General features: G+C 32.6%; 3 protein-coding genes across 4 annotated transcripts; 2 read left to right on the plus strand and 1 right to left on the minus strand.

The window, feature by feature from the left end:
* Positions 1-2,999: 2,999 nt before the first annotated feature.
* On the plus strand, positions 3,000-5,025 carry LOC108220121 (9-cis-epoxycarotenoid dioxygenase NCED1, chloroplastic-like). The gene is given in 1 exon segment (NM_001329172.1): positions 3,000-5,025. A coding segment is annotated over 1 exon segment (1,722 nt). The 5' UTR covers positions 3,000-3,036; the 3' UTR covers positions 4,759-5,025.
* A 5,040-nt stretch (positions 5,026-10,065) lies between these two features.
* On the minus strand, positions 10,066-15,348 carry LOC108223576 (glycolate oxidase 1). Of its 2 annotated transcripts, XM_017397898.2 has the most exons (12): positions 15,080-15,348; positions 14,218-14,383; positions 13,987-14,111; positions 13,148-13,194; positions 12,405-12,482; positions 12,200-12,324; positions 12,005-12,071; positions 11,853-11,915; positions 11,410-11,479; positions 11,224-11,324; positions 10,874-10,978; positions 10,066-10,533 (listed from the first exon to the last, which is right to left on the minus strand). In XM_017397898.2, exons 2-12 carry the CDS (start codon positions 14,352-14,354, stop codon positions 10,342-10,344), a joined length of 1,110 nt encoding a protein of 369 aa, XP_017253387.1. In that variant the 5' UTR covers positions 14,355-14,383; positions 15,080-15,348; the 3' UTR covers positions 10,066-10,341. The 2 variants fall into 2 exon arrangements, with proteins under 2 accessions (XP_017253387.1, XP_063950530.1); XM_064094460.1 differs by lacking the exon at positions 15,080-15,348 and having other exon boundaries at positions 13,987-14,110; positions 14,213-14,329.
* A 4,239-nt stretch (positions 15,349-19,587) lies between these two features.
* Positions 19,588-23,656, plus strand: LOC108222180 (probable sugar phosphate/phosphate translocator At3g14410). The gene is made up of 7 exons (XM_017396084.2): positions 19,588-19,808; positions 21,129-21,236; positions 21,332-21,366; positions 21,700-21,812; positions 21,987-22,248; positions 22,361-22,629; positions 22,914-23,656. Exons 1-7 carry the CDS (start codon positions 19,716-19,718, stop codon positions 23,039-23,041), a joined length of 1,008 nt encoding a protein of 335 aa, XP_017251573.1. The 5' UTR covers positions 19,588-19,715; the 3' UTR covers positions 23,042-23,656.
* The last annotated feature ends 1,929 nt before the right edge of the window (positions 23,657-25,585 follow it).

The raw sequence follows: 25,585 nt of genomic DNA on the forward strand, positions 1-25,585 counted from the left end.
AATCTGATAAATTTTAACAGAATATAAATCTAGTAAATGTTTCTCGAATGTAAAAATAAATTAGAAAAAAATGATAACTTGACACGATATCATTAGAGTTTTTTTTGATAGAAATGTGGTTTCCCGCAACTTTCAGAAGTTTCTTTCATTTAAAAAATTTATTATCTAACCGAAAAACATGAAAATATCTCCAAAAATTTACACAATAAAATTTAATGCCCGAAAAGAAAACATTCCAACCTGTAGAAGTATGCTACCCGAAACAAATACGATCCACTAATAACAACAAATAATAATAAATTAAATAATTAAAATCAATATAGTTTGTGAAAGGTAGAGTGAATGAAACGATAAATAATAAAAATTTTCGCCAGAAAAGGAGATAAATATAAAAGAAAATAGAAAAATAGAGGGAGACTCTTTGATTAGAGTTTGAATTAAAGAAGAATACGAGTTTGACTCTTCAACCTCTCCAAAATCAAACTCATCCTCTGTCCCCAGCTGATTTTTTACATTCATTTTTTTTGTCAAACGTTCATTGTTTATGTTTATTGTTTGTTCGTATTTCTGAAATTTTTATAAAATATAATTTAATAATACTTATTAAATTTTAAATGTCAAACTCTTATTCAAAGAAAAAAAATAAAAAATATTATAAAACTAAAAATTATAAAAATTTCAAAATACGTCAAACTTAAATCAAACTTTTATTCGATAATGTAAATGACTCCTGAGATCATAAAGAGGATGGTGAAACTATTAAATCAAATCCCATCTTCCAACCGATGATAAAAAATATTCATTTTCTTATGAATAAACTGATCAAATTTTATTTACTAATTTATAATTATTTTTACGTAATTTAAAAGTATTATAATATATATTTCAAAACAGAATACATATTATCTCTAATAAATATTTTCTAAAATCATCTTATATACGAAATTTTTAGATAAATTTCAATCAATTTAACTACTAAAAATCAAGAATTAGTTGGTGTATAGGATTTTCTTTTTTAATGGATAATATGATATTCTATACTTTCATACGAATGAATACGTACGATTGTATAAATCCAATCATAATTTGGTGGTCCAAACTGTAAATTATCCATTTAATTTATTGATTCTCATACATATTATGTGCAGAATAATATACAGGAATATAAAAATACAAAAAGTATAGAGATATTTTTTCGCCCCGAAATGAGAAAGGTAGGTAAGGATAGAGTAGCGCGTGGGTTAAAGGTAATTGATGCTGACCTTAATATATGCCAAGTGTTACTCCTAGTTAAGTGCCCACGTGTCCCGCACCAAAGGTGACGGTGTTTAGCGGTCCAAACGCGGGGTTTTTTTAGGTAAGTTTTCCAGATGATTCAAACGCGGGTTTTTACTAACGTTTGATGTTCATTTAGTTTGTTGGTCCCACTAGACATCATATTCATCCGTACAAGTTTCAACTCTTATTACTCCTTTATACCTGCCGGCACAAAAAACATGCTCGTCCCATTTAATTCTATACACTTCCTTTTCTGGGATGTCCTACTTTTTTTTTTTTTTTTTTTTGACAATGCAGGCTTATATGCCTTACAAATCAGTATCTGTTCTAATAATTCTCGGGGTGAGCCAGAGTCGAACCCGGTGTCCCGGGACAACAGAGGATGTGCTACTTAATTCTATACATTTCAAAATTTTCTCAGGACGGAATTCTATACATTTCAAAACTTTCCCAAGACGGAGGGAGTATTTGTACTTCAGTTAGAAATGTTGATGCTTAATGGACCTTAACCAAGGTTGTTTTACTTTGCGAGATTCTTGCTGATCCTAGTATTTATTAGAAAATCCGTCAAAAAAAAAAATAGTATTTATTAGAAAATAAATATTAATAAATTTATTAAGCTGCTCTCAAAAAAAAAAAATTTATTAAGCTAACATATTTGTAAAAAGAGGAATGCCACTTATATTGAATTCTGTTCTCCAACTTTTCCCCAAATTATGTGATACACATAACTAATTTTAATTGTATTATTTATGACACGGGATTTTTTAATTATTAATATGGATGAAACTAATCAAAAATTGCCAGCCAAATTGTGAAAAAAAATAGAAACAGAATACCTAGCATTTTTCTTTAAAACACATGTCTAAAAGATCTCAATATGATTTTGATAGGAAAGGATATCCTGATTTTAATTTTCAGTTTGCGATTGTATTTACTACTTGAAATATCATCCGTTATCGAAATAATAAAGAAAAATATCTACTTCATTAATAACTTTCTAGAGAAATTTATGTGAGAAATTTAATGGAAAGGATCCCGAAGATAATTTTTTCAACTGAAAAATTATTCTTGATCAAAATCAAATATAATTATTTAATATGTGCGATTTTATTTCCTAACCCGGATATTGAATTTGAACCGTTAGAGCATCTCCAACGGCGTTGGCTATAATCGTTGGCTAAATTGGACCCGTAAGACATTATGTAAAATTTGCTGAACCTGTAAGACATTTTGCTTCAATGGTACTGACTATATTGGTTGGTTATAATTTAAAAATAGTATGTTATTAATATTATAAATTGTTAAAATAGAATATATCAGTTCAATATGGTAATAAATGATGTACAATCTTCCTACAGATTTTCTTACAGACCTGTAGAGGTTCGACAATTTTAGCCATCCATAAGAGGTTGGTTAAATTTATAGACAACAGCTCATTATGATTGGAGTTGAGTTTTTAAAGCTGTTGACTAAATCGTTATCAACTCATTTTTTAGCCAAGAGCTTTGGATGGTTGGAGATGCTCTTGCCGAAGAAAAAGGCAAACCCCTACTCCGTTATTGAGAAATCAAATCACTTATTGGATGCATATTCGTTTATGAGTCCCCCTCCTTTGAATCCTACACGTGCTCTTCTCCCACTGACTCCTTTCTTTCCTGCTGGACCCTCCCATGTATTCTCCCCTCTATATATAAACAAACACCCCTCCCCCACAACACATTCATCTCACACTCCTCTCCTCACTTGCCTTCTCACATGGCTTCTTCTCTTAATACTACCAATATTTTCACCTCACCAAGTTTTCGAAACAACACAAAAACAAATGTGCACTCTTCTATTCAAGTCCCTTCTATTCCATTCTCCCCAAACAAATCGAGCACAACTTATCAAACACCTTGTAATAATAATAATAATAATAGTCCTCCAATTCCGAAATGGAATATATTGCAAAAGGCCGCGGCGATGGCATTAGATGCGGTCGAAAGTGCGATTATTTCGCGGGAATTGCAGCACCCGCTGCCGAAAACAACAGACCCCGAAATTCAAATTGCGGGCAACTTTGCTCCCGTGCCTGAACAGCCTGTGAAGCAAAATCTTTCGGTTTCGGGAAAAATCCCCGAATGTATAAACGGAGTGTACGTTCGCAACGGAGCCAATCCGCACTTCGAGCCGAAAGCAGGGCACCATTTATTCGACGGGGATGGGATGGTTCACGCGGTCCAGTTCAAGAACGGCTCAGCCAGCTACGCTTGCCGCTTCACCGAGACCGAAAGGCTTGTGCAGGAACGTAGCTTAGGAAGGCCTGCTTTCCCGAAAGCCATTGGTGAGCTCCATGGCCATTCCGGGATAGCGCGGCTCGCGCTTTTCTACGCTCGCGGCATGTTCGGACTTCTTGATCATAAGCATGGCATGGGGGTTGCGAATGCGGGGTTGGTTTATTTTAATGATCGGCTTCTAGCTATGTCTGAAGATGATTTACCGTATCATGTTCGGGTTGGTCCATCAGGTGACCTTGAAACAATTGGAAGGTATAATTTTGATGGTCAGCTTGATTCGACTATGATTGCTCACCCGAAAATCGACCCCGAAACTAGCGAACTTTTTGCTCTTAGTTATAATGTAATTCAGAAGCCGTACCTTAAATACTTTCGATTCTCTAGTGACGGATCCAAGTCCGAAGACGTGGATATCCAGCTCTCTGATCCCACCATGATGCATGATTTCGCGATCACGGAGAATTTCGTGGTGATTCCTGATCAACAGGTGGTTTTCAAAATGTCTGAGATGATTCAAGGCGGTTCCCCGGTTGTGTATGACAAGAATAAAGTATCGCGTTTCGGGGTTTTGGATAAGTATGCTAGTGATGCTTCGGGGATCAAATGGGTTGAAGTTCCGGATTGTTTTTGTTTTCATCTCTGGAATGCGTGGGAAGAAAAGGAGACTGATGAAGTTGTGGTGATCGGATCTTGCATGACTCCAGCCGACTCGATTTTTAACGAATGCGACGAAGGTTTACAAAGTGTTCTGTCCGAAATCAGGCTAAATTTGAAGACAGGGAAATCAATTAGAAGACCAATTCTGTCTTGCGATGATCAAGTGAACTTGGAAGCAGGGATGGTGAACAAAAATATGCTAGGCAGAAAGACGCAATTCGCGTACTTAGCGATCGCTGAGCCATGGCCTAAAGTTTCGGGTTTTGCGAAAGTGGACTTGTCTAGCGGCCAAGTGAACAAGTTCTTTTACGGGGATGAGAAATACGGAGGCGAGCCTCTATTTTTCCCGAACCCTGAATCGAAAAATGAAGACGATGGGTACATCTTGGCGTTTGTTCACGACGAGAAGAACTGGGAATCGGAACTTCAAATCGTTAATGCCGTGACTCTGGAGCTAGAGGCCTCGATTAAGCTTCCGTCCAGAGTGCCGTATGGTTTTCATGGGACATTCATTAGTGCGAAAGATTTGGAAACCCAGGCCTAGTTAGTGATGGAATTAGTAAGGCATTTTTTAGTTATTAGAGCGGCCAAGATTTACAATAGGGATAGTTGTGGACATATTATTATATCTTCATTTCTTTGCAGTTCTAGTTCATGGGGAGTTTGAAGGATCAGCTTGTAGCTTTAGGGTAAAGTAGAATTTGAGCTCAGCTGGTTTCTGGTTAGCAGAAGTTTCTTCAAAAGATTAACTTTCGTGTGCCATGTTAGACTTTCGAATTTCGAGTGAGATATACTGATTACGTTTGATATTTTACAATATTAATTTTTTATAATTCCGTTTATAATTACAACTTGAAGTGAAATTCCATAACAGATTAGTCTTCCTCATAATTCCGCTTATACAACATTAATTAAGAAAGAAAAAAAAGCACTAAACTCTGTTACTGGTACGAGTCTACAAATCACATCAGTTGGACAAAATTTGACATGTCATTGCAACGAGTGCACCGGCCTAACCTGAATTGATTTGTTTCTCATGTCCACACTATTATTGCCCCCACCCACATATAAACACGATAATGTCAAGTGTGTATTCATTCTTGAGTCGCACATGCAACACCTTGGCAGAGTCTTCAACTTTCTCAGAATTGAAAATATTATTTTAACATGTTCTTTAAAATTAAATAAAGTTATAAAATTAAATCAAATATATTTATAATGTTTTTAAAATATAATTTTTTTATAATATTTTTAAAATTTAAAACCTGAAGGATATAATATTTTAACATGCACAACAATTATTTTTATAATTCACAAAAAACGATATATTGTACAATATAATAAATTAAATGATGTTTAAGATTAGATACAAATGATAAATTATATCTAAATTTTGATGATCAAAAAATTATAATTAAAGATTGAATTACAAAATTATATCTGGTATTCTATGACTACAGCTTAAATGTAAACACTAGAACTTTTATAATATGAACTTTATATTTCTAAAATCAAAAATAATATGCACTTTTAAGCTAATCAAGGAATTTTAACTTAGAAATTTGTTAGAATATTTTCCAGTTGAAATTATTTGGAATTCTGATTTCATATTATCTTGTCTGGAAGGAATGCAACAGAATGACGTGCACATTTCTCTCATTGTAGTCCAAGAGCCTCTCTCTCTCTCTCTCCCTTGGTCAAAGCATTTCTATTGTTCTTCGTATGCATCTGGCCCGCCATGTTTTCAAGTAGACCGATTTTTACATATGACCAGTTTCAGAGTTTGGTATGTACTGTACACCTGTGACCTGCCCTGTAACGTGGCAAGCGAATGCACTTTACACAGAGACTACTGGGGGCCCACAATTATGCATTGTTTGATCGGAATTTGCGTTCTGTTTTTACTCCTTATTTACATCACGAGGGGATGCCGGTCTCTGGATTTACGGGGAATAAATAAAAAAGTAAAACACGAATGTCATAAAAATATGATTCCATCCGTCTCTTTTTAAAATATACTACAAATATATCAGAAGCTATATTATTATAGAATATATACAATATAATTTTCATTTTTTAAAATAATAAAAATATTATTCTTAATCTTTTGATCAAAATATAATAAATTTCATCATTTAACAGTAAAAAATGTATAACTAAAAATATTTAATAAATTTGTCAGCTAATACTCCATCCGTCCCATAATTCTTGGCTTGTTTGACTTTTTATGGTCAAATTGACCGAACTTTGACTACAAATTACATGTAATTCTCTTGTAATTTTCAAAATATAAAATATGCATAATAAAGTACACAAAGTATTTTTTTAATGATATAATTTTTATGATTGTTGTTAATCATGTTATATATCTAATTTGTAGTCAAAGTTTGGTCAATCTGACCATCAAACAAGCCAAAAATTATGGGACAGAGAAAGTAATATATACTCCCTCCGTTTCAATTTACATGTCCACTTTGAAGAAAATTTTTTGTTTCAAATTACTTGTCCACTTCAACTTTCAATGCAAAATTATATTTTCAAAGTCAATTCTACTCCACATATCACTTATTTATATTTCCTAGATCAATCTCACTCCACATATTTTGATCATTTAATGTAATTAATTTGTAAACATCCACTTTTTTTAAACTGTGTGATTTTTTTAAAGTGAACATCTAATTTGAAACGGAGGGAGTATTTCAATTAATCTGAACACATATTCACGTTCAATAATCTTATCCGAGTATGGGTAATAAGTTTTGTCAGTGCAGACAGATGGATGAATTCAAGAATCGGAAACTCAACAACTAAACTAATATATTCTTATGGTCATTCGTGGTTCGAATCTCATATAAATTCTAAAGGCTACGAACACAACCACAAAATCATGAAACAACAGCAGTTTAAGCTAAGTTCAACTTCGTCACAAACTTTGTTTCTAGACATGGAACTTGAAAACTTAGCTGTCTCCGCGCGGACTCCTAGCTGGTCAATCCTGCAGCTGCAGGTTCCTGGGATACTGTCTGTAATCCTATACATGTCATGAAAATAAGCGTACAAGGTTCATCCACATAGTTTATTAGAAAAGCAACCTAGCTCAACTCAATCTGAGGGGTCAAAACAGTACCTGTTCATACAGCAAGACCAGAGTCATCGCAACTGCCCTTTGACAAATTTTGAGGCGCCGCGTAAAGTCATCAACCTGCATTTTAAATGACAGACATTCTCATTTATTTTACGAAGAACTTACTTATAAGCTCAACTGCAATGAGAGCAAACGGGTGTTGCATTCAAATTTCCTTAGCATGAATGATCATGGTTGTGAAAATCAGTAACCAGGATTAATGAGCGGAAGTGTTGATTAATCGGATGATCGAGATTTAATCGGATATATTATAACATTTTAACTTTATAATAATATTTAATAATTTACTTTAATTTATTGTATAATTTAAGATGAATTTATAATGATTAATCGGATTTCAAAAATCAAATCTCACAACCCCGGTGGAGGGGATTAAGCAGATATGAAAGTTAAAAAAACACTCCGAGTTGGTTTGAATTTACTAAACTCAACTCAAATCAAACTCGTTTTTTTTTTCATTTATACTATTACATATACATACATATTCAATATGTATCATTTTATCACTTGTTAAACTTTTTTTTGTAGAAAGCTCTAACTTGATTTCACATTTTCCATGTCTGAAATTTAAATTTTCCATTCTATCTCAACTTGATTAGAGCAGTTTAAACTTTAAATTTAAACAACAGAAAATGTTAGATACACAGAATTGGGTATAAAAACATTCACATAATGAGTATATGTCTTTTGATTAAAATGAGCCCCCTGTATATGCATTAATAGTACTAATTAAAACTTCTCACCTCAGTTGCCACATCATTTTGTGCAAAATTCTGTACCCAATTTTGTTAATGTAGCACTACTCTTTAAACAACTCAAATACGACTCGCTTCGGGACTCGGCAATATACAATAGGGCATGTATTACACGAATACACGGAGATGGAGTCTAAAATGAATGCCGCATGCTATCTATTGTTTAGATTTCGTCCAACACAAATACAAATCTGCTGAAAGCAGAGACAATTATTCTATTTCGCTTGGACTGAACAGAAAACAACATATTATAATCCGTTTTCGAACAACCTAATTAAATCTCCCATATTATATATGTATCTCAGTGGCTAAAATAAAATAATAAAAAGAAATAGAGAAGAATACAAGCGTGTCAACAGAAGAGAAGGGTGGTCTCGGCCCCATGAATCGGCGAAACACAACTGAGTTTAAACCCATAACTTTGTAGTGTGGGGGCAGGGCCCACTAGATATTTTTCCACCTCAGAAGGCGGCCACGTGTTGTCCTCCTATTGATCAATCGCACATCCACGTCATTATGCGCAATCAATCCTCCCATTTTGTTGCAGAATTATTGCACGCCTCACCCACATGTTATGGTTGTCACCATTTATATATAATATAATCATCCAATAAACATTAATACTATTATTAAGTAAATAGAAAAATAAAATTGTATCTATATACCTCATGGCCGAACCCACCGAGACAAAATTTGTTGCAAGCATTCGAATCATTGTTGCCTGTGTTTTTCGGAGCAGTGTTAGATGACCAACTCTCCGTCATTCGATACTAATTTTGTTTGACGGTCCTCTAATTGTTGTGAAAGATTGTTATACGAATTTTACATTTCTTATTAGAACAAGATAATAACTTTTTCCCTAACTTCATCGACTAAAATTATGTTACATGTACAAAACAGGTAAAAAATTATATGCGCCATATGATTGGTACTAGCTTACAAGCAATTATAGAACTAGCAGCGGCAATTCATCAATGATATGCAGCTTTTCTCGTGAGCAAAGATATCAATGACGACCATCAAATCTTTAGTTTAAGAGGTCCAAACATATAGTACCGAAGTTTTGAAACCGTCCGAAATATCAGAGTGACTTATTTTATCTGTACTTTCCCAGACTCGCGGAGAATAATGTAAATTAAAGCTAAGGTTGGTTTTTTGAGAAAAAAAACACTAAGGATGAATAATAGAACATATATGTCTTTACCGTGATCTTCTCCGTAGGGCTGAAAACGAATTCGAGAGATACAAGTTCAAATCCTGATTTGATTTTTTAAAAATGAATATAATTCATATTTGTATCAAAACTGAGTTAATTTTAATTCGATTTTAGAATTTGAAGAATGAATCTTACCACTAATCATATTTATTCACAATAGTTTGACTATATTGAAAATACTAGAATATATATATTTGTTAAAATTACTCGAATTGAATTCATAAATTATGTATATTATCATAATATCATCACATGAACAATATCTGCTTTCATACAATACACTACAAATGAATTCATTTTAGTAATAGTAAATGGTTATTCAAGTATTTATAATTTATTAATTATCTTTTATGAATTTGAATACGAATATAAAAAAAAGTAATTTAATATCCATTGAACTGGACCAAAATATATATATGAATATTGATATTTAAACTTGAGTCAAATCTGAACAAACTTATATAATTTTAAATTGAATCCGGACTAAATCTGAACAAATAATTATAAATTCGAGTCAAATTTGATAATACCGGTTTTGTATATGTTCAACCAGCTTTCACCATTTTTTCCGTTCATCCCTATTCCCAGACGTGGAGGAGCATTTTCTGGATCAAGGATTACAATGGTTAAAAAACCATATGGAAAAAAAAAAAAGGAAACGGATATTACAAACCAAGCTTATACATTCCCCTAATTATCAACATTGATATTCAAGTTATATTTTCCACAAGCTGCTTGTTATAAAGCCAAGAATAATCCATTCCCAGTACAGTAATATGAAGATTTTTTCGAATATATGTTGGGTATACAATGAAGTTGGCAGATTCAGTAGCCATCAACTGATAATTATATCCTTACAAGTCCTTTTGACGATAACACTTTCAACATACACAAAGATTTGAAATAAAACCTTCTGTCAGGAAAGCTGCAGGCTCTTGAACACTGCGTAATACTATCATCGCGCTGCTGCTGCAAGAAATGCAATTATTTGTGCACGCCACGAGTACTTGTTTATAATCTTGGTGCAAATTGAGCACGAGGAGCATCCCAGTCGGTGCTAATGTGGTTACGAGTGATTTCACTGATGGAGCGACATCCACTTAGCGCCATAGTTAGCTCAAATTCCTCGCGTAGCATCTGGAGTACTTTTTTGACCCCGGCTTCTCCTTCAGCAGCTAAGGAGAAGACAACAGGTCGTCCAATCTATCATTGAGACAATAGTAACGAGTCAATTTGGTGAAACAAAATTGAATGAAAGAATTTGTAAAATGACGTGGTCACGAAGAATGTCAACTGAATTCTATAATTGATGGATTTGCTCTTCCATTGAACATATGCGTGAACTGAACTCTTATAGAAGTATGGAATTTGCGCTACAGAAGTATTGTGAGACTAGATCACCTAGTAGAGTAGTTTACTACTGGAAGTAGGTTATCAAAATTTTGTTCACGATGAAAAACCAGAGCAGAATACAGATGTACGTTTCAGAAAGATATACAGGTCATTGCGAGCTAATTTAATCATCATACTTAGTTATACTTACAAAAATTCCAGAGGCTCCGAGTGCTAATGCTTTAAAGACATCTGTTCCACGACGGACTCCCCCGTCCAAGAAAACTGGTACGCGGCCTTGTGCAGCCTTCACTACCTGAGATTATTTCAAGAAGCAGAATTGGTGAATTGTCATATTACATGGATTTATCTTTCCATGCTTTGCCCCTTGATGAACAATTTTATTAAAAGTGATGACATGATAATGAATTTGGATGTGCATTTAGATGGTAATGAAATTATATTGATGTTCTTTATCGTGTTTTAGTTAAATGCAGGTTTGAACCATGGGAAATGTGACCCCCGAAGACCTAAAAAATTAAAGTGCAAAAGAAAAATTACCTCTTCCAGAGCCATTATAGTGGCAGGGACATAATCAAGTTGGCGAGCACCATGGTTAGATACAATGATACCTGCTGCTCCAGCTTGTATGGCCAACCTCGCTGCAGGTCATTACAGAAGGAACCATGTTACATTTATAGTTAAATGGAAGTGAGAAAATGCAAATTAAAAGTCATGCTTTCTTACTGTCTTCAGCAGTGATTACTCCCTTCACTAGGATCGGCATCTTGGTGATAGTCTGAAGCCACTTCACGTCCTGTTCAAATATCAACAGATTACTCAGATGTAAATCCAGGGTTCTTAAGTCACCTTTAAACAGAGACAATATAAAGTGATCCAGGCCATGCGCGTAACATGAAAGCAAATCCACTTTTGTGTCATTAAGTAATCAACAAGGTTTCTTACGTCTTCTAGTTAAAAAAGATGTGCAAGTCATATTTCAAATGTCCGACTTCTTAATTACAGCCACCCACAGTTAAGAATTCTAAACTTTAAAAATCTTTATTGAATCCGGAATTCATGAAAATTGGATCTGTGACTGGCTGGTAACAGCAAGCCAACACGCAATGTAACATTCCATGACAATCCACCAGACTCCTTTAAACCATTATATGCCACTAAATAAGTACCTTCCAGCTGAGGGAGCGGTCAATCTGACCAGCAACATATGAAGCCAAACCGGAGTCATTAGCCTGCATGCCACAAAACAATGGAGTACATCATATATTGGTGAAAATTTCAAAGAAAAAGTAGTCATTGTTAATGTTCTAATCTCACTCACTTCATCCATCTTTCCGAGGTCCAAGCCCTCGAAGTTCTTCAATGTCAAATATGGTGGCAAGGTAAATCTGTGTAACAATTACAAGAATTTCTTCTTAACTAATTGAACAGGCTAATCGAAAGATGAACATATTCATCTGAGCTGTATGAGGCTGTAACCTAAGTTTAAAACTTAAAACTGGACAAAAAGTTTCACCTGTTCTTGATATCAGCCTCTCTTCGTCCTAGCCTTGGGGTATCAACTGTAAGAGCTATAGCCTTAAAGCCAGCTCTCTCGGCTCTTCTCACAAGCTGAGCAACAACATTTCTGTCCTTGTAGACCTACACAGCGTAATATTGTCAGTGTGAATCATCAAGTGATAAACTTAGAGAAGCAATAACAAGGAAAACTGTGATCTTACATAAAGCTGGAAAAACCGGATGCCAGGTCCAGTAGAAGCAACCTCTTCCACACTAGATGTGGCCCAAGAAGACAATGTCTGCAGAAGGGATTTTAGAGGATGAGCACACAGAAATATATGAACATTTGAAAGCTTACTACTTGACAGGTCCGAAGGCATATAATTAACGTTTCAAGCTATCGTGTTAAATCATAAGTATTAGATTTCTAAAATATCAGTGAACACCTATTAGTTTATGAATTACACTTACTACTTACTAATCCAGGAGGACTCATGGTAAATCGTAAACATCAATTACATTCGTAAAATATCAGTGACCCCCTGTAAGCCTTTACATCGAAGAGAATGCAGACTATTCACCAAAACATTATCTACTCTCTCAAAGAGACGACTCATATGTATAACTGTTAAAAATCAGACTTAAATTACCATTCAACCTGTACATAGATACCAGATCTGAATATGTTAAAACATCTATGTTTACTTTTATAGTCATTTATGTGTTAAAGCAGGCTACAATCAGGGCAGCTGTTTTCCTAGTTTTATTCTTGAGCTTATGTGGTGGTAAATCTAAATAATTGGAAACATATATTTCCCGAGGAAACTTTAAAGGCTCTTTATTCTTTAGTTTAGGTGTTCTGAGATTAGAACATTTCTTGAAGATCTTGGTTCATAATGCTTCTATGATGCAAAAGGATGCTTGCTAAGGAAACATGAATAACCCACGCTGATAAAAGCCTTACCATAATTGTCCCAGCTGAGGATGCAGCTCTTGCAGTTGCATACTCTCCTGCATAAGATTTAGACATCTGGTCAGAAATACACTATTTAATTATCACAACAATATATCAACAATCACATTAAAGATTTTATATAAGTGGAGATTAAGAAACATGTTGAATATTCATATAACATCTAAGAAAATGTAGTACTTTGATCAGAAAGTCCAATAAAGCACCACATTACTGACTTTGCAACAAAGTATCACATTGCTATAAACAAAAATGAAACTGTGAGCAATGTTGTCCTAGAGAGACGTCTAGCTTCAGAGGGAGGATCCTATAATTTCCTGACATCTGACGGGATTCTTTGTAGTTGAAAGTTCACAGTAAATAGTTTAACTTGAAAATGACTCAAGATTGAAGATAATAACCAAAACCAACAAAACCTTACAGATGAATAACTGAAGGACGAGAAACTCTGGGATAGAGGAATATGAACACAGACAAACTCGCTCTCAATATATAGACATGCATAAAACTGATATTAGTAGATTCAACGGAGATAATAAATTGTATCCATATAGTAGTTTGTGTATACAAGCCAAAATTTGATATGCAGCTAAGTTGCTATTGTAATCTTGGTTAATTCAGGATATGAGTGGCTTAAAACAAATCATTCACATGTTCATATTAGCAAGTTGAGGTAACAGGATGTGACTAGACTAATATCAGCCACTTAACTTACCAGCAAAATTTATCTAAGAATCAACATCAATTGTTTAATAAGAATGGATTATCAGAAGAACAGAAAAGGATGCTGTGAATGTAGAAGATCATAAGCTCTTTGTAATACGGCATACCTTCAGGATGAGCCATTTTCTGCATGGCTGTTGGGGCAATCATGATTGGCATAGATATCTTGAATCCTAACACAGTAGTAGTCATGTCTATTTTGGTGACATCAATTAGAATACGAGGTCGGAATCTGTTTTAACACAAAAAAAAAAATCATTTCAGGCCTTCAGGGACTTCAAAATTAAAGAAAATGTCACTTCTTTAAGTACTGAAGCTATATAAATAGAAATTATTACAGAATTCTTGCAAAAGCATTTCTATTCTCTTGCAGAGTCCACTGGTCCTCTGCGCCTGATGCATAGTAGTCGTACACCATCTTTGGCAATTTTTCCTTTGCAATGGCGTCATACTCGGTAACATTAGTGACCTCCATACTAGTAGATGTTGAGTTTGTGCTTCAACCTGAAAATTAACAGCAGAATTACACCTGAGGTCTAGTCATTCAAAAAAAAAAAGATTAATAGAACATGCATATGCTGAATATTGGGATGAAATTCATAAAGCCTAGGAATCATGGCAGGTCACATCATAATAAACTTGAAGTCCCTGGTATGGGCCCTAAAACATGGTAACCAAGTCATTTATTGGTAGCAAGTTAAAATTTTAGGACAAAATTTAAATCCCCTGGTGTGGCCAAAACATGGTAGCCAAGTTCGGAAAATTTTAAGACCAATAAAATTATTCCAACTCTGTTCTAAATATAATTCGACAACGCACAAATCCGAAACTCCTAAAGACCGGCTGTCTGCGTCGAAAACAGAATTTCGGTAATCTCCTAAAAAGGTTGTCCATATATAACAGAATGAACGCACTCTTCTTTCTTTTCTTTTTTTTAAATCTAAACAAAAGCTGGATTGTTGTAATTTATCATACAAGTCTACCAAAACATGAACAAATCTTAATATCAACAGAACCTAGTTAAAGACAAAACTACGAGCATCCCAATATAAATATACTCAAAACTACGAGCATCCCAATATAAATATACTCAGTATATCCCGCTCGTGGAGCATGCATGTGACGGCCAGCTCGTAAAAACAGAAGATAACTTCTAATACACAATGATATGCAGAAAAAGCGATGAGAAAAGCCACAAACCTTGAGAAAGCAGTAAGGAGGTGTATATGCGAGGAACTAGCAAGTGTAGTAATGAAGAAAAAGAGAATGAGCTGAAAATAAAGACATTTGTAGAGGTAAAAAATAATTAGGAAAATAAACAAGGGAGATGATGACAAAGGAGGTGGGGTAGGGTGGGCATGGAGGATGAGTTTTCGGAGGTTGGAATTCGCAACATAATCCGATTAGAGGACCAACTGGGTGGCTCTAGTTCACATGCTCACTTGTGTGCTTCACAGTTTTTCTTCATTATCATCTTCCTTCTTAATATTTATAATTTATATTATGTATTTGTACATTTTATTACATCATTGCTTTGACTCTTGAATCTTGATCATATCTACGTACTTGGTATTTATCTGGAGTTTATTAGATCAAAATTCTCAGGTGAAACAACTTTCTCCGCATATCACACTCATATTTATTTTAAGTTATATATATAGAGGGTAATAATAATTAGAATTTTATTATATTTATGAAAAAAATTAAATTCTAAAATAAATATAAATTACTATACTTCAAAAATAATACATAATATAAAATTTTAATGAATATAAATAAGATTAGCTTAAAAAACGAGAATAAAGTAATATTAAATTTTTAGTGATATATATATGTGTATTAAGTAATTCTTACTCAATATAATAAAATTTACTGTTTGCATACATAATATTTGGTTTTGTTTTTGATAAGTTTTACACTAGATCGCTATCTTTTGTGCTATACTCTTTTTTTAAATATTTAATAAGTTTACATTTTATATTAATATACAAATTAATCAAACAATAAAATAAAAAGAACAATATCTTAAATGATATATTAAATTTTACTTAAAATGTAAATATAATTAATTATCATGTTATTATAAATAGTTTTATCATTTATGTATAATTTATAATAATCTAACGTATACATTATATTAAATATAAAAAGAGAATACTACATGATAATTTATTATAAATAGGGTCAGGTTATATGAAATACACTATATGAATATTAAATAATATATAATATTTATTATATTTAGAATATCATAAGAAAATCTCTCTTTTACTTGATATCTATCCGGGAGTGTCTTGGAAGATTAGGTGAAAGACTTTTTTTGTTATACTCGTAATTATATTAGGGCTGAGCAAAAAATCAATATGAAATCCAAACAGAACCGACATCAGAAAAAATTGAAGAAAATCGATCTAAATATCAACAAGGTGTGGACAAAAATAACTACTATTGCACTAGTTTGCTAAGTGAAAGAATAGTGTGTGATAACTATTAGAATATAGTTGATAATTTTGTAAACGGTTAAAAAATGTTATGCAACGGTAAAAAATATTGGGAAACGGTAAGAATGGCATGGCCCGAATATTAAAATTTTATTTTATATGTCATCATTTTCGTCATGAGCTTTATGGAATATTGATAATATCGATAATATTGATAATATTGTTACGAATTTGTCTGATTATGAATGTTGAAGAATTTAATGTTGTATTACTCTCTTTACCACCAACAGCACTACGATTTTGAAACGGCTTGATAAAAAATCAGCCTAGAACAAGTTGACATGCATTTGGTCTTCATCACTTGCATAATAGAATTGATTGTTCTAACAAAATAGTATAGAAACAACTTCATTCGTTCCATCTAAGTTCTGTTGGGACAAGAACGTGTCACCTTGTATGAATCAACATTTACCGTAAAAAATGTAAGAGTGGCATAATTTGACAGCTCATCATACGGATCATTACCATAGCCGACAATGCACATAATTTCTTGAATTTCATTAATAATGATGATTGACTTAGAGAAATATGACAAATCATGTTTGCGATCATTGGTAATAGAATATATATTTTCACAGAAATCCTTATTATGTGTTAAATTGGGACGCATGAACATGATATTATTATGATCGAGAACAGAAGAAGCAACAAAATCAAAAGAAGAATATCCGGAACGATACATTTCACCAAATATCTTATCTCCTATAATCTGAATTTGGGTGTCAAATGTGGGATGAAGATTAATTAGAGATTCAGGAGAAGCGTTGAGAACAAGATATGGATCATAGATGGAAAGCCACATGTTACCGGCCAAAGTAAAAGACAAGACAACATCAATATTGGTGGTGAAATAAAGCATATCATCAAGAATAAGATATGATTTAATGGCAACATGTCTCAATGGGTTATTATTCAAATGAGTCAAAGTTCTATCTTTTCGTGAATAAACTTCAAAATCATAGCCAATTTGTTCATAAATGGTGCGATAAGCTTTCGAAATAACAAAAACTTGTCTTTATGAGTAAAAGCCAGGAGGACAGATTTGTTTCCATAAATTGGAGTGATATCATTCAGAATTCATGACCTCGCTTAATTTCAGAATTATCGGTGTTTAGAAACTAAGATTTTTTTATAGTGATTACTTGATTGTTGGAGCCAATAATATAGAAATAGGATTTAATGGAAGCAAATGCAAAGTTAACATCTTTCTGCTTCTTTATTTTAATTTAGCTTTCCAAGTAGAGTACTTAGATTTGAGAAAAAACATAACACTACTAGTATTATAGATAATGTTTTGAACGGTAAAAAAAATGTTGTACAACGGTAAAAAAATGTTAGGGAAATATTGGTAAAAATTATTAATATTGATAATATTGTTATGAATTTGTTTGATTATAAATATTGAAGAATTTAATGTTGTACTACTCTCTTAACCACCACTAGCACTACGATCTTCCATCTCATCATAATGGTCCACTGAAATTTTAGATTTGTTAACTCTTAAATGATCTTTCCATTCTCCATCTAACCATGGCACATTAATAAATAAAATTTTAGCTTTTGCATGAATATTTGGTCCATGAAGATTAGGCTTGCGGTGGATATAATCAAAAAAATCTAATTTTCGATCTCTATGCCGAAGGTACCGGTACCTGTGTCTGGGGCATCTTTATACTCCGCCTTTGTCAATTTGGAAAGAAAATCCATCCACTCCGGATCCGTGTCACCAACATTGAGCGTTAACAATATTTATTTCAAGTCCGTGAGCATATTTTCAACATGCTCCGGATCTTTTGAATGAAACAATGTTAACATTAACTTCGGGATGAAATCCATTGAAAGTGTTCAACAAATCATGATTTAATTCTCTGTGACTCTTGTACGTATCGTAATTAGAAATGATGTAATTCTCCGGATGGCATAGATAAAAACAATCTTTCGGATCTTCTACGCCACCTACTACAGTTATACGACAGAACTCCTTAGTTATCCTTTAATTAGCTCTTTATTAAAGTTCATTTGAACACGGTTTCCTCATCCTTCTTATTAAACATTTTTACGAATTTAATATTTTCTTAAAGAAGAATGATATTTTTATTAACAAGAGTACAAGATCAAGGAGGATGCTAGCGAATAATATATATTTCAATAATAAAAGGTTAATATGTATCTATAATAGTATTATATATAATTCTCAATAAAAATAAAAAATTCTTTTAAATAAAGATATGTTTCATTCAAATACTGAAGTATAGAATACATTTCACGCCACTAAACATAGATGAATTGAGTTGTTCATTGACTAAATAAATATTATGATGACATTTTTAGAGCATGTTCAATACAATGCTAAAAGTGATGCAGTTTTTATAATATAGCATCAATTTTAAAACTCACATCTCCAATGCAATACTATACTTGGTTCTAAAATAGAAAAATGCTATACTTGATTCAATATTTAGAATCAAGTATAGATTGTGCTATAATTGTCACATAAGCATGCAAGTGACAAAATGCATTAATAGAGTAATAGTGACAAATATATTTATGTATTTTAAGATTATGTAATTTGAATATAGCTTTATTTGCATATGTTTGGTGCTATTTTGCATCTACCAATGGACTCTAAGTTCTGTTTTAGCACCAAAAATCATTTTTTGGTTTCAAATTATAAAGATAACTATATCTATTTTAACATCACCATTGGACTTGCTTTTAGTCATTTACTTTTGAGAAGTCAAACTTTTGTATAAATCATATAAAATTTATAATAATTACATTATTTAAAAGCATAAAATGATCAACACCCGCAAGTATAATATTCCAGAGTTTGATAATGTGATAAAATATGATCTTCAAGTAATATTATGATATTTGTAGAAAAATTGTTTGTCTCAGAATTTAGATATTTCATAAATATAAATTTGAAGAACAAATATAAAATTGAATTGATTTATTTCATATTTTAAAATTTATTTATGTTTTAAATATTTCTAAGTTAATTTTTTTTATAATATTACTATTATTTGAAATAACAATAGATTTATTTGGTATTTTAAAATTTTATGAATTTTATTTTTAGCAAAAAATGAAATAATAATTAAAATTAAAAACTCTTTTCCCAAATCAACAGTTACGAATTTAAATAATTTGTAAAAATATCATAAATGAAAATTGTTAGAATTTTTTTAAAAACTCATACCAATGATTCTGTTCGAGAAAAAACAGACGATTCAACAGAGACCGACATTGTACTTCCCTGGCCAAACATGTCCTAAAATCATACACACACGTTCCAAGCAGAGCGGAGACGATCATACAAAGCCCACAAAACAATGGCAGATCGAATAAAAAAAGAAGAACTCAAAACCTACGCCTATATTTTGTTATATATCGCTCTATCTGCTGGCCAGATCTTCTTCAACAAGGTTCTTAACCCCTCCACACTTTTTATTCTGTAAATTTTCTATGCATGCATTGTATATGAATATTATTAACATCAGGGGCGTAACTAGGAAGACGAGATTAAACATATAAACTTTAGTTTAAAATTTTGAAACATTTGAAAATAATTTGAATCGGTTTCTTGTAATATTTTCTTGGTCGTATCTGGTTTCGTCCCTTGATAACATGGCGTGTTTTTATTACTACATTGTGATTTTTTGTGATATACTAAATTTTGGTTCCTTCCCTTAATAACATGGCGTGTTTTTATTACTAGATTGTGATTTTTTATGATATTTTGCTAAGTTCTTGAGTAAAGATGCAATATGGTGATTTGTGTTAAATGGGATCAATATTAGGATTAAAGAAAACAAAATCTGCTCCTGTAATCTGCGGGGAAATTTCGATTTATAAATGGTCAGAAATTGTAGAATTATACTACAAGCTGAAGTGGAAAGGGGAATCACACCTGTGCCCATTGATTTGGGGGGGCTGTCCTTTAGGTGAATGATAAGTTTGTACTTGACGGGAACAAGAAAATTGAAATACAGGTGTTTAATGTCTTTGAGATTGAGACCAGGCTGTGTGTAGCATATAGTATGTACTTTTTGATTAGGGTTTATATTGTTTTCATGAGTATGCATTGGGCCCTTGGCGCGTCTTGCCCGCCTTAGCCTAGGATCAGCTCTGAGTCTCTGACATTGGGTTTCGCTTTTAAATCATAGTAAGCGGGTTAGAATTTCTTTTGAACCAAGTTGAAATTATTAGGATCAATTCTGGTATACAAACCAAAAGAGTTCCAATATATTTTTGCTTTTCAATTTCCTCCAAGCAAGTTACTAATTCAATGATTTAAAACATTGTAACCACTAGTAAGTTAGTGATTCGATGATTTAATTTACACTTCCCTTCCAATCTACTACATAATTTAACTTATGATGCTTATGTTATTTCTGGCTCCCGAGTCCAGCATATTCCAAAATGGCCTAAACACCGGTCCTTTGTGGCTTGTGAATAGGCTCACCTAGGAAGCCTTTTATTAAATTCATCAATTGAATTGTTGATGAGTTTCAATGTTGAAGTACTAGATACTGGTCATTCCATCCGATTAAGCAATTTGAGAATCATTCCTGTTTCCAGGTGTTTTTTTGTTCAGCACTGTAGTTCAGTACCTAATTGCAATTCCATGACTTCTTTGCATTTTAATGCAATTTGAGAGTGAAAAGTCTGATATAGTTTAATCTTGTATCCTCATCATGATTTCATTATAAGTAAATAATTCCGTTGTTATTTTTTCCATGTAGTGGGTATTGTCATCGAAGGAAATAAACTTTCCGTATCCTCTTGGATTAACTCTATTACACATGATCTTCTCCTCTGTCTTATGTTTTGTACTCACCAAATTTTCCAAGGTATGTACTTGTTGACACAAAATTTTCCAAACTTTGTCTATATATTTGCTTGTTGGCAGTTCGAAATCTGTAATGTGACTTGTCCCTCTTTACAGATATTGAAAGTTGAGGAAGGGATGACGACAGATATGTGAGTTCTATAACATCCATTTCCTTCCACCTTGTGAATATTTTTTTTTGTGTGTGATAAAATGCATTTTTGCAATATCACACACAAAAAAAAATATTCTGGGGGTTCATCTTAAAAATCAACTGAAGTTAATGATTTTGGCTTCTTGAACCTCTTTCTGTCCACTCTTGATGAATACATTAGGTGATACATGATTTCCTTAAAGAAGAAAGTATGTCTCGGTTTCAACAGTAAATGGATATGCTTTTGCTTTCATCCTTCTCATTTGTCTTAATATTTTTTTCTTTTGTTTCGACCTCCTAGACCATATTTTAATTAGTTTTAAATTTACAGATATGTGAGATCAGTCATTCCAATTGGTGCGACGTTTGCAGTTACTCTTTGGCTTGGGAACAGTGCTTATCTCTACATATCTGTTTCATTTGCGCAGATGTTAAAAGCAGTTAGTAAGTAATAAATTGATTTGATTAATGTCAGCAACTTATAACAGTAGCTTGTGCTTGATAATTTGGTCCACCATGTAATGATTCTTGATAATTGTCGAGGACCTTAGTTTGTGTCTATGAGTTTTGTTCTTCCAAGAGGCTGACTTAGATCTGATGTGCTGCTCACATCTACAGTGCCAGTTGCTGTTTTCATTCTTGGAGTAGCTGCAGGTCTTGAAGTAATGAGCTACCGAATGCTTCTGGTGATGTCAGTGATAAGTTTTGGAGTTCTTGTAGCTTCTTATGGAGAAATAGATATAAACTGGATTGGGGTTATTTACCAGATGGGCGGTGTTGTGGCAGAAGCTTTGAGGCTTATATTCATGGAAATTCTAGTTAAGCGAAAGGGGCGCAAACTAAATCCCATATCTATTATGTACTATGTTAGTCCCTGCAGGCATGTGATAAGTCTCTAAAGCTCGAAAACTCTTCTTCTTCTTTTTTTGCATTGTATGCTTTATTCACAAATTGTTTTGTTCATGCTTATAAAATCTGTATATTCTTTGTAGTGCTCTTTGCTTGTTCATCCCATGGTTATTTCTGGAGAAGCCAAAGATGGATGCTCAGAAATCATGGAGTTTTCAACCTTTCATGCTCACGCTTAACTCTCTTTGCACTTTTGCTCTAAATGTGTCAGTTTTCGTTGTGATCTCACATACAAGTGCTTTGACCATTCGTGTTGCTGGAGTTGTAAAGGACTGGGTGGTCGTATTATTATCAGCACTTCTTTTTGCGGACACAAAACTAACTCTCATTAATATTTGTGGTTATGCTATTGGTAAGGACATTTTTCTCGAGTAATCAACCAAAGCATATTGATCATATCTTGTCTCCCTTGGGCTGGTTATTATAATATAATGATTTATCTTCCTCAGCATTAAATTGTGCTAGTTCTTGCTATCTCCTATATTATAAGATTGATGTTGTGTTTGCAGTGTTGAGTTTCCTTCTTAACATTTTTATAGTGCTGTCGTGTTATAGTGTTTGCATATTACAAAATTGCTTTCTGGAATTTATCATGTGAATATTTGAATTGATGTAATAGTTCTGGTTCTCATGCAGCCATTGCTGGTGTTGCTTCATATAACAATTTCAAGTTAAAAAAGGAAGCTACTCGAAGCAGCTATGATGGAAATCATCGAGATGAGGAGTATATCCCAGTTGTTTCAGGCTCAACCTCTGACAAATAGAGTTACTCGAGTAGCAGCTCCAAGTGCTAGTCCGAGGTAGGACCTGCATCATAATTTTGCCAGAGGACAAGTAACTATCTATCTTCCTAGTCCTGTGCAGACATTGGTTAGGTCTGTTTTCTTTCTGGAGGAGAGATTTTTGCACTTCGTTGTTATCCGATGTCTGCTTGCTACAGAAGTCACGATATACTAACCATCAAACTTCATTAATTTATCACACTAAATTTCCACGCAATTTGTTGTGAATTGCTATCGGCGCTTCAGATTTTTGGTGATTGGAGGCGAAGGCAACAGAAGTTCTGAATCTGTAAATTTAGGGGGAGTCTACAGTCTTGTTCCTTCACAGAGATAAGTTTTGTATGATAGTTGAAGTAGTATACTAGGCAGTGCTTCTTTATTTTTTTTTTGCTGTAATGATATATAGCCAACATTAATCTACTGTACAATATGATTTACTTTGTAGTTAGGCCTTGTTATGGTATTTGAGAAGTCATGCACTCATGCCTTGCATTTTCTGATCTTTGTTTCAGCAAACAGGCAACTGCATGTTGCATCAATTTATGACTATCTGATATTTTGAATTAATTATTTTGTATGAAATTATATGCTCAATAATTATTGAATTATTTTTTGTATTGTAGGTAAAGACATGACAATCTCACTTGGCAAAAAAAAAAAAAAAGACATGACTATCTCACAGTGTTACAGAAATCGGGAATCGGACCTAATCGGTTGAGCTACCGATTCAGGGATTAATCGAAAATCGGGAATTAATCGGAAGGATTAATCGGAGTGAAAATCGGATTCATTTTAATATTAAAATGTTATTTAATATTTAGTTATTATTATATTAGCTATTTAGTAACTAATATATTAACTAGATTCATAAACTCTATAGTTATTCATATTTAAAGTAATATAGTATTTTAATATTAGTAATTTATCATATATACTTCGATTAAGAAATATATATAAGGATTAATCGGATTTCAAAAATCGAATCGGTGACCAACTTTGCAGGGGATTAATCGGGGATTAATCGGTTAAATCGGGGATTTTTAGAACACTGCTATCTCATGATCGAAAATTTTCTTCAAAAGGTTTTTTTTTCAAAATTAACTTATTAAATATATACTACACCCATGTAGTTTTATGCCAAACACTTCTAAATTAGTTATCGTGCATTAAGCTGAGGTATTCAGGGAAACAGTCTTATGTTTGGTTGGTTTGGTTTACTTCTAAATTAGTTTTTATAAAATTTAAACTTATACATATTTATAATATTTATTGTAATAAATTTCAAAATTAGCATTCATATCTGAATCACGATGAATAAACCCTATCATTTAACTATTACATCACCCTCCACCCTGTTAAATACTTTCTAAAAGAACAGTAAGTAAATAAATAAATATATTCTCCTTAAATATTTATTTTGAAGAATATATATACTCTTTTGTAGTTCTAGTGAGTTTGTTGTGAATTGTGATTACCGATCTCATTGATTAGATTTCTGTCCACCTGGAACTCTGAAGAAGATTGCGTAGGCAGTGACATAGTTTTTTTTGTTTTTTGCTTTTTTTTCCCCAGCAGTGACATAGCCTTAAGCATCACCAGTTAGCGTTTAGTGAGTTGTTTACATTTGTTTTGGAGATATGTCTGTATTTTAAAATTTTTATAAAATATAATTTTATATATATTTTTAATATTTTTAAGATAAAATTTAATGTTTAAATTATTTTTCACAAAATGATAATTTTAAAAATAAATTACAAAATTAATATATATATATATTTTTTAAATTACGTGTAATTTTTTTTAAAAAAATATTGAGTGAGACAGATGACTTTAACGGCGATCACTTTGTTTGCTTAATCAACTTCCAGCCATTAACAAACATTCTAGTTTTGTTTTATACACTTTTGGTCTTAATCCTAGAATTAGAATTATCCGTTTTACTAGTAATGTTGATGAAAGGTTTAGAGTTAATTAGTTTTAGAGTTTTACGAAAGCGTGGAGAAGCATCAAGTTCAAGTGTGTGTTTGAATCTGATGCGAAGTTAGCGACGTAGGTCTGGTCATGTTGTCCTTGAATTACATTTACAATATTTTAAAAAGAATTTGGAATGACAACAAATCACTTTAAAATTTAAAATTAATTAGTAAATATTTTTTCCACGGAGAAATATATTTAATTTTTTATAACATAAAAAATGAAATCGGTTTCAAAAATTCTTGTCAAATCGGTATAAGAAAAATGAGGCCCACATGTAATTCTCTTCTAAAATCTTTAAACTAGCAAAGAATATGTAAAAAAAAACACATAAAATATAGAAATATGGGGTCGTTTGGATGAAGTTAAAATAAGTGTTCATCATTTAAAATAAAATAAATGGACAAGTTAGAAACTAGAAGCAACTCAAGATTTATAAATTAGTGTTTGATAAAGAAGGGAAAGTCGTGAATCAAAAATACTATCTTTTAAGTATTTTTTGATATTTACACAAACAGTGCGAATAAATACTTCTAACTTATATATACAAAG

The sequence above is a fragment of the Daucus carota genome, chromosome 5 (genome assembly GCF_001625215.2).
Source record: "Daucus carota subsp. sativus chromosome 5, DH1 v3.0, whole genome shotgun sequence".
Taxonomy (NCBI): Eukaryota; Viridiplantae; Streptophyta; class Magnoliopsida; order Apiales; family Apiaceae; genus Daucus; species Daucus carota.

Coding starts and splice junctions, on each gene's coding strand:
- LOC108223576 (XM_017397898.2), bottom strand. CDS start 14,354: ATGGAGGTCACTAATGTTACCGAGTATGACGCCATTGCAAAGGAAAAA. Junction 12,325..12,404: donor TCCGGTTTTTCCAGCTTTAT/GTAAGATCACAG, acceptor TACGCTGTGTAG/GTCTACAAGGACAGAAATGT. Junction 12,072..12,199: donor GAGGCTGATATCAAGAACAG/GTGAAACTTTTT, acceptor ATTGTTACACAG/ATTTACCTTGCCACCATATT.
- LOC108222180 (XM_017396084.2), top strand. CDS start 19,716: ATGGCAGATCGAATAAAAAAAGAAGAACTCAAAACCTACGCCTATATT. Junction 21,367..21,699: donor GAAGGGATGACGACAGATAT/GTGAGTTCTATA, acceptor TTAAATTTACAG/ATATGTGAGATCAGTCATTC. Junction 22,249..22,360: donor TACTATGTTAGTCCCTGCAG/GCATGTGATAAG, acceptor TATTCTTTGTAG/TGCTCTTTGCTTGTTCATCC.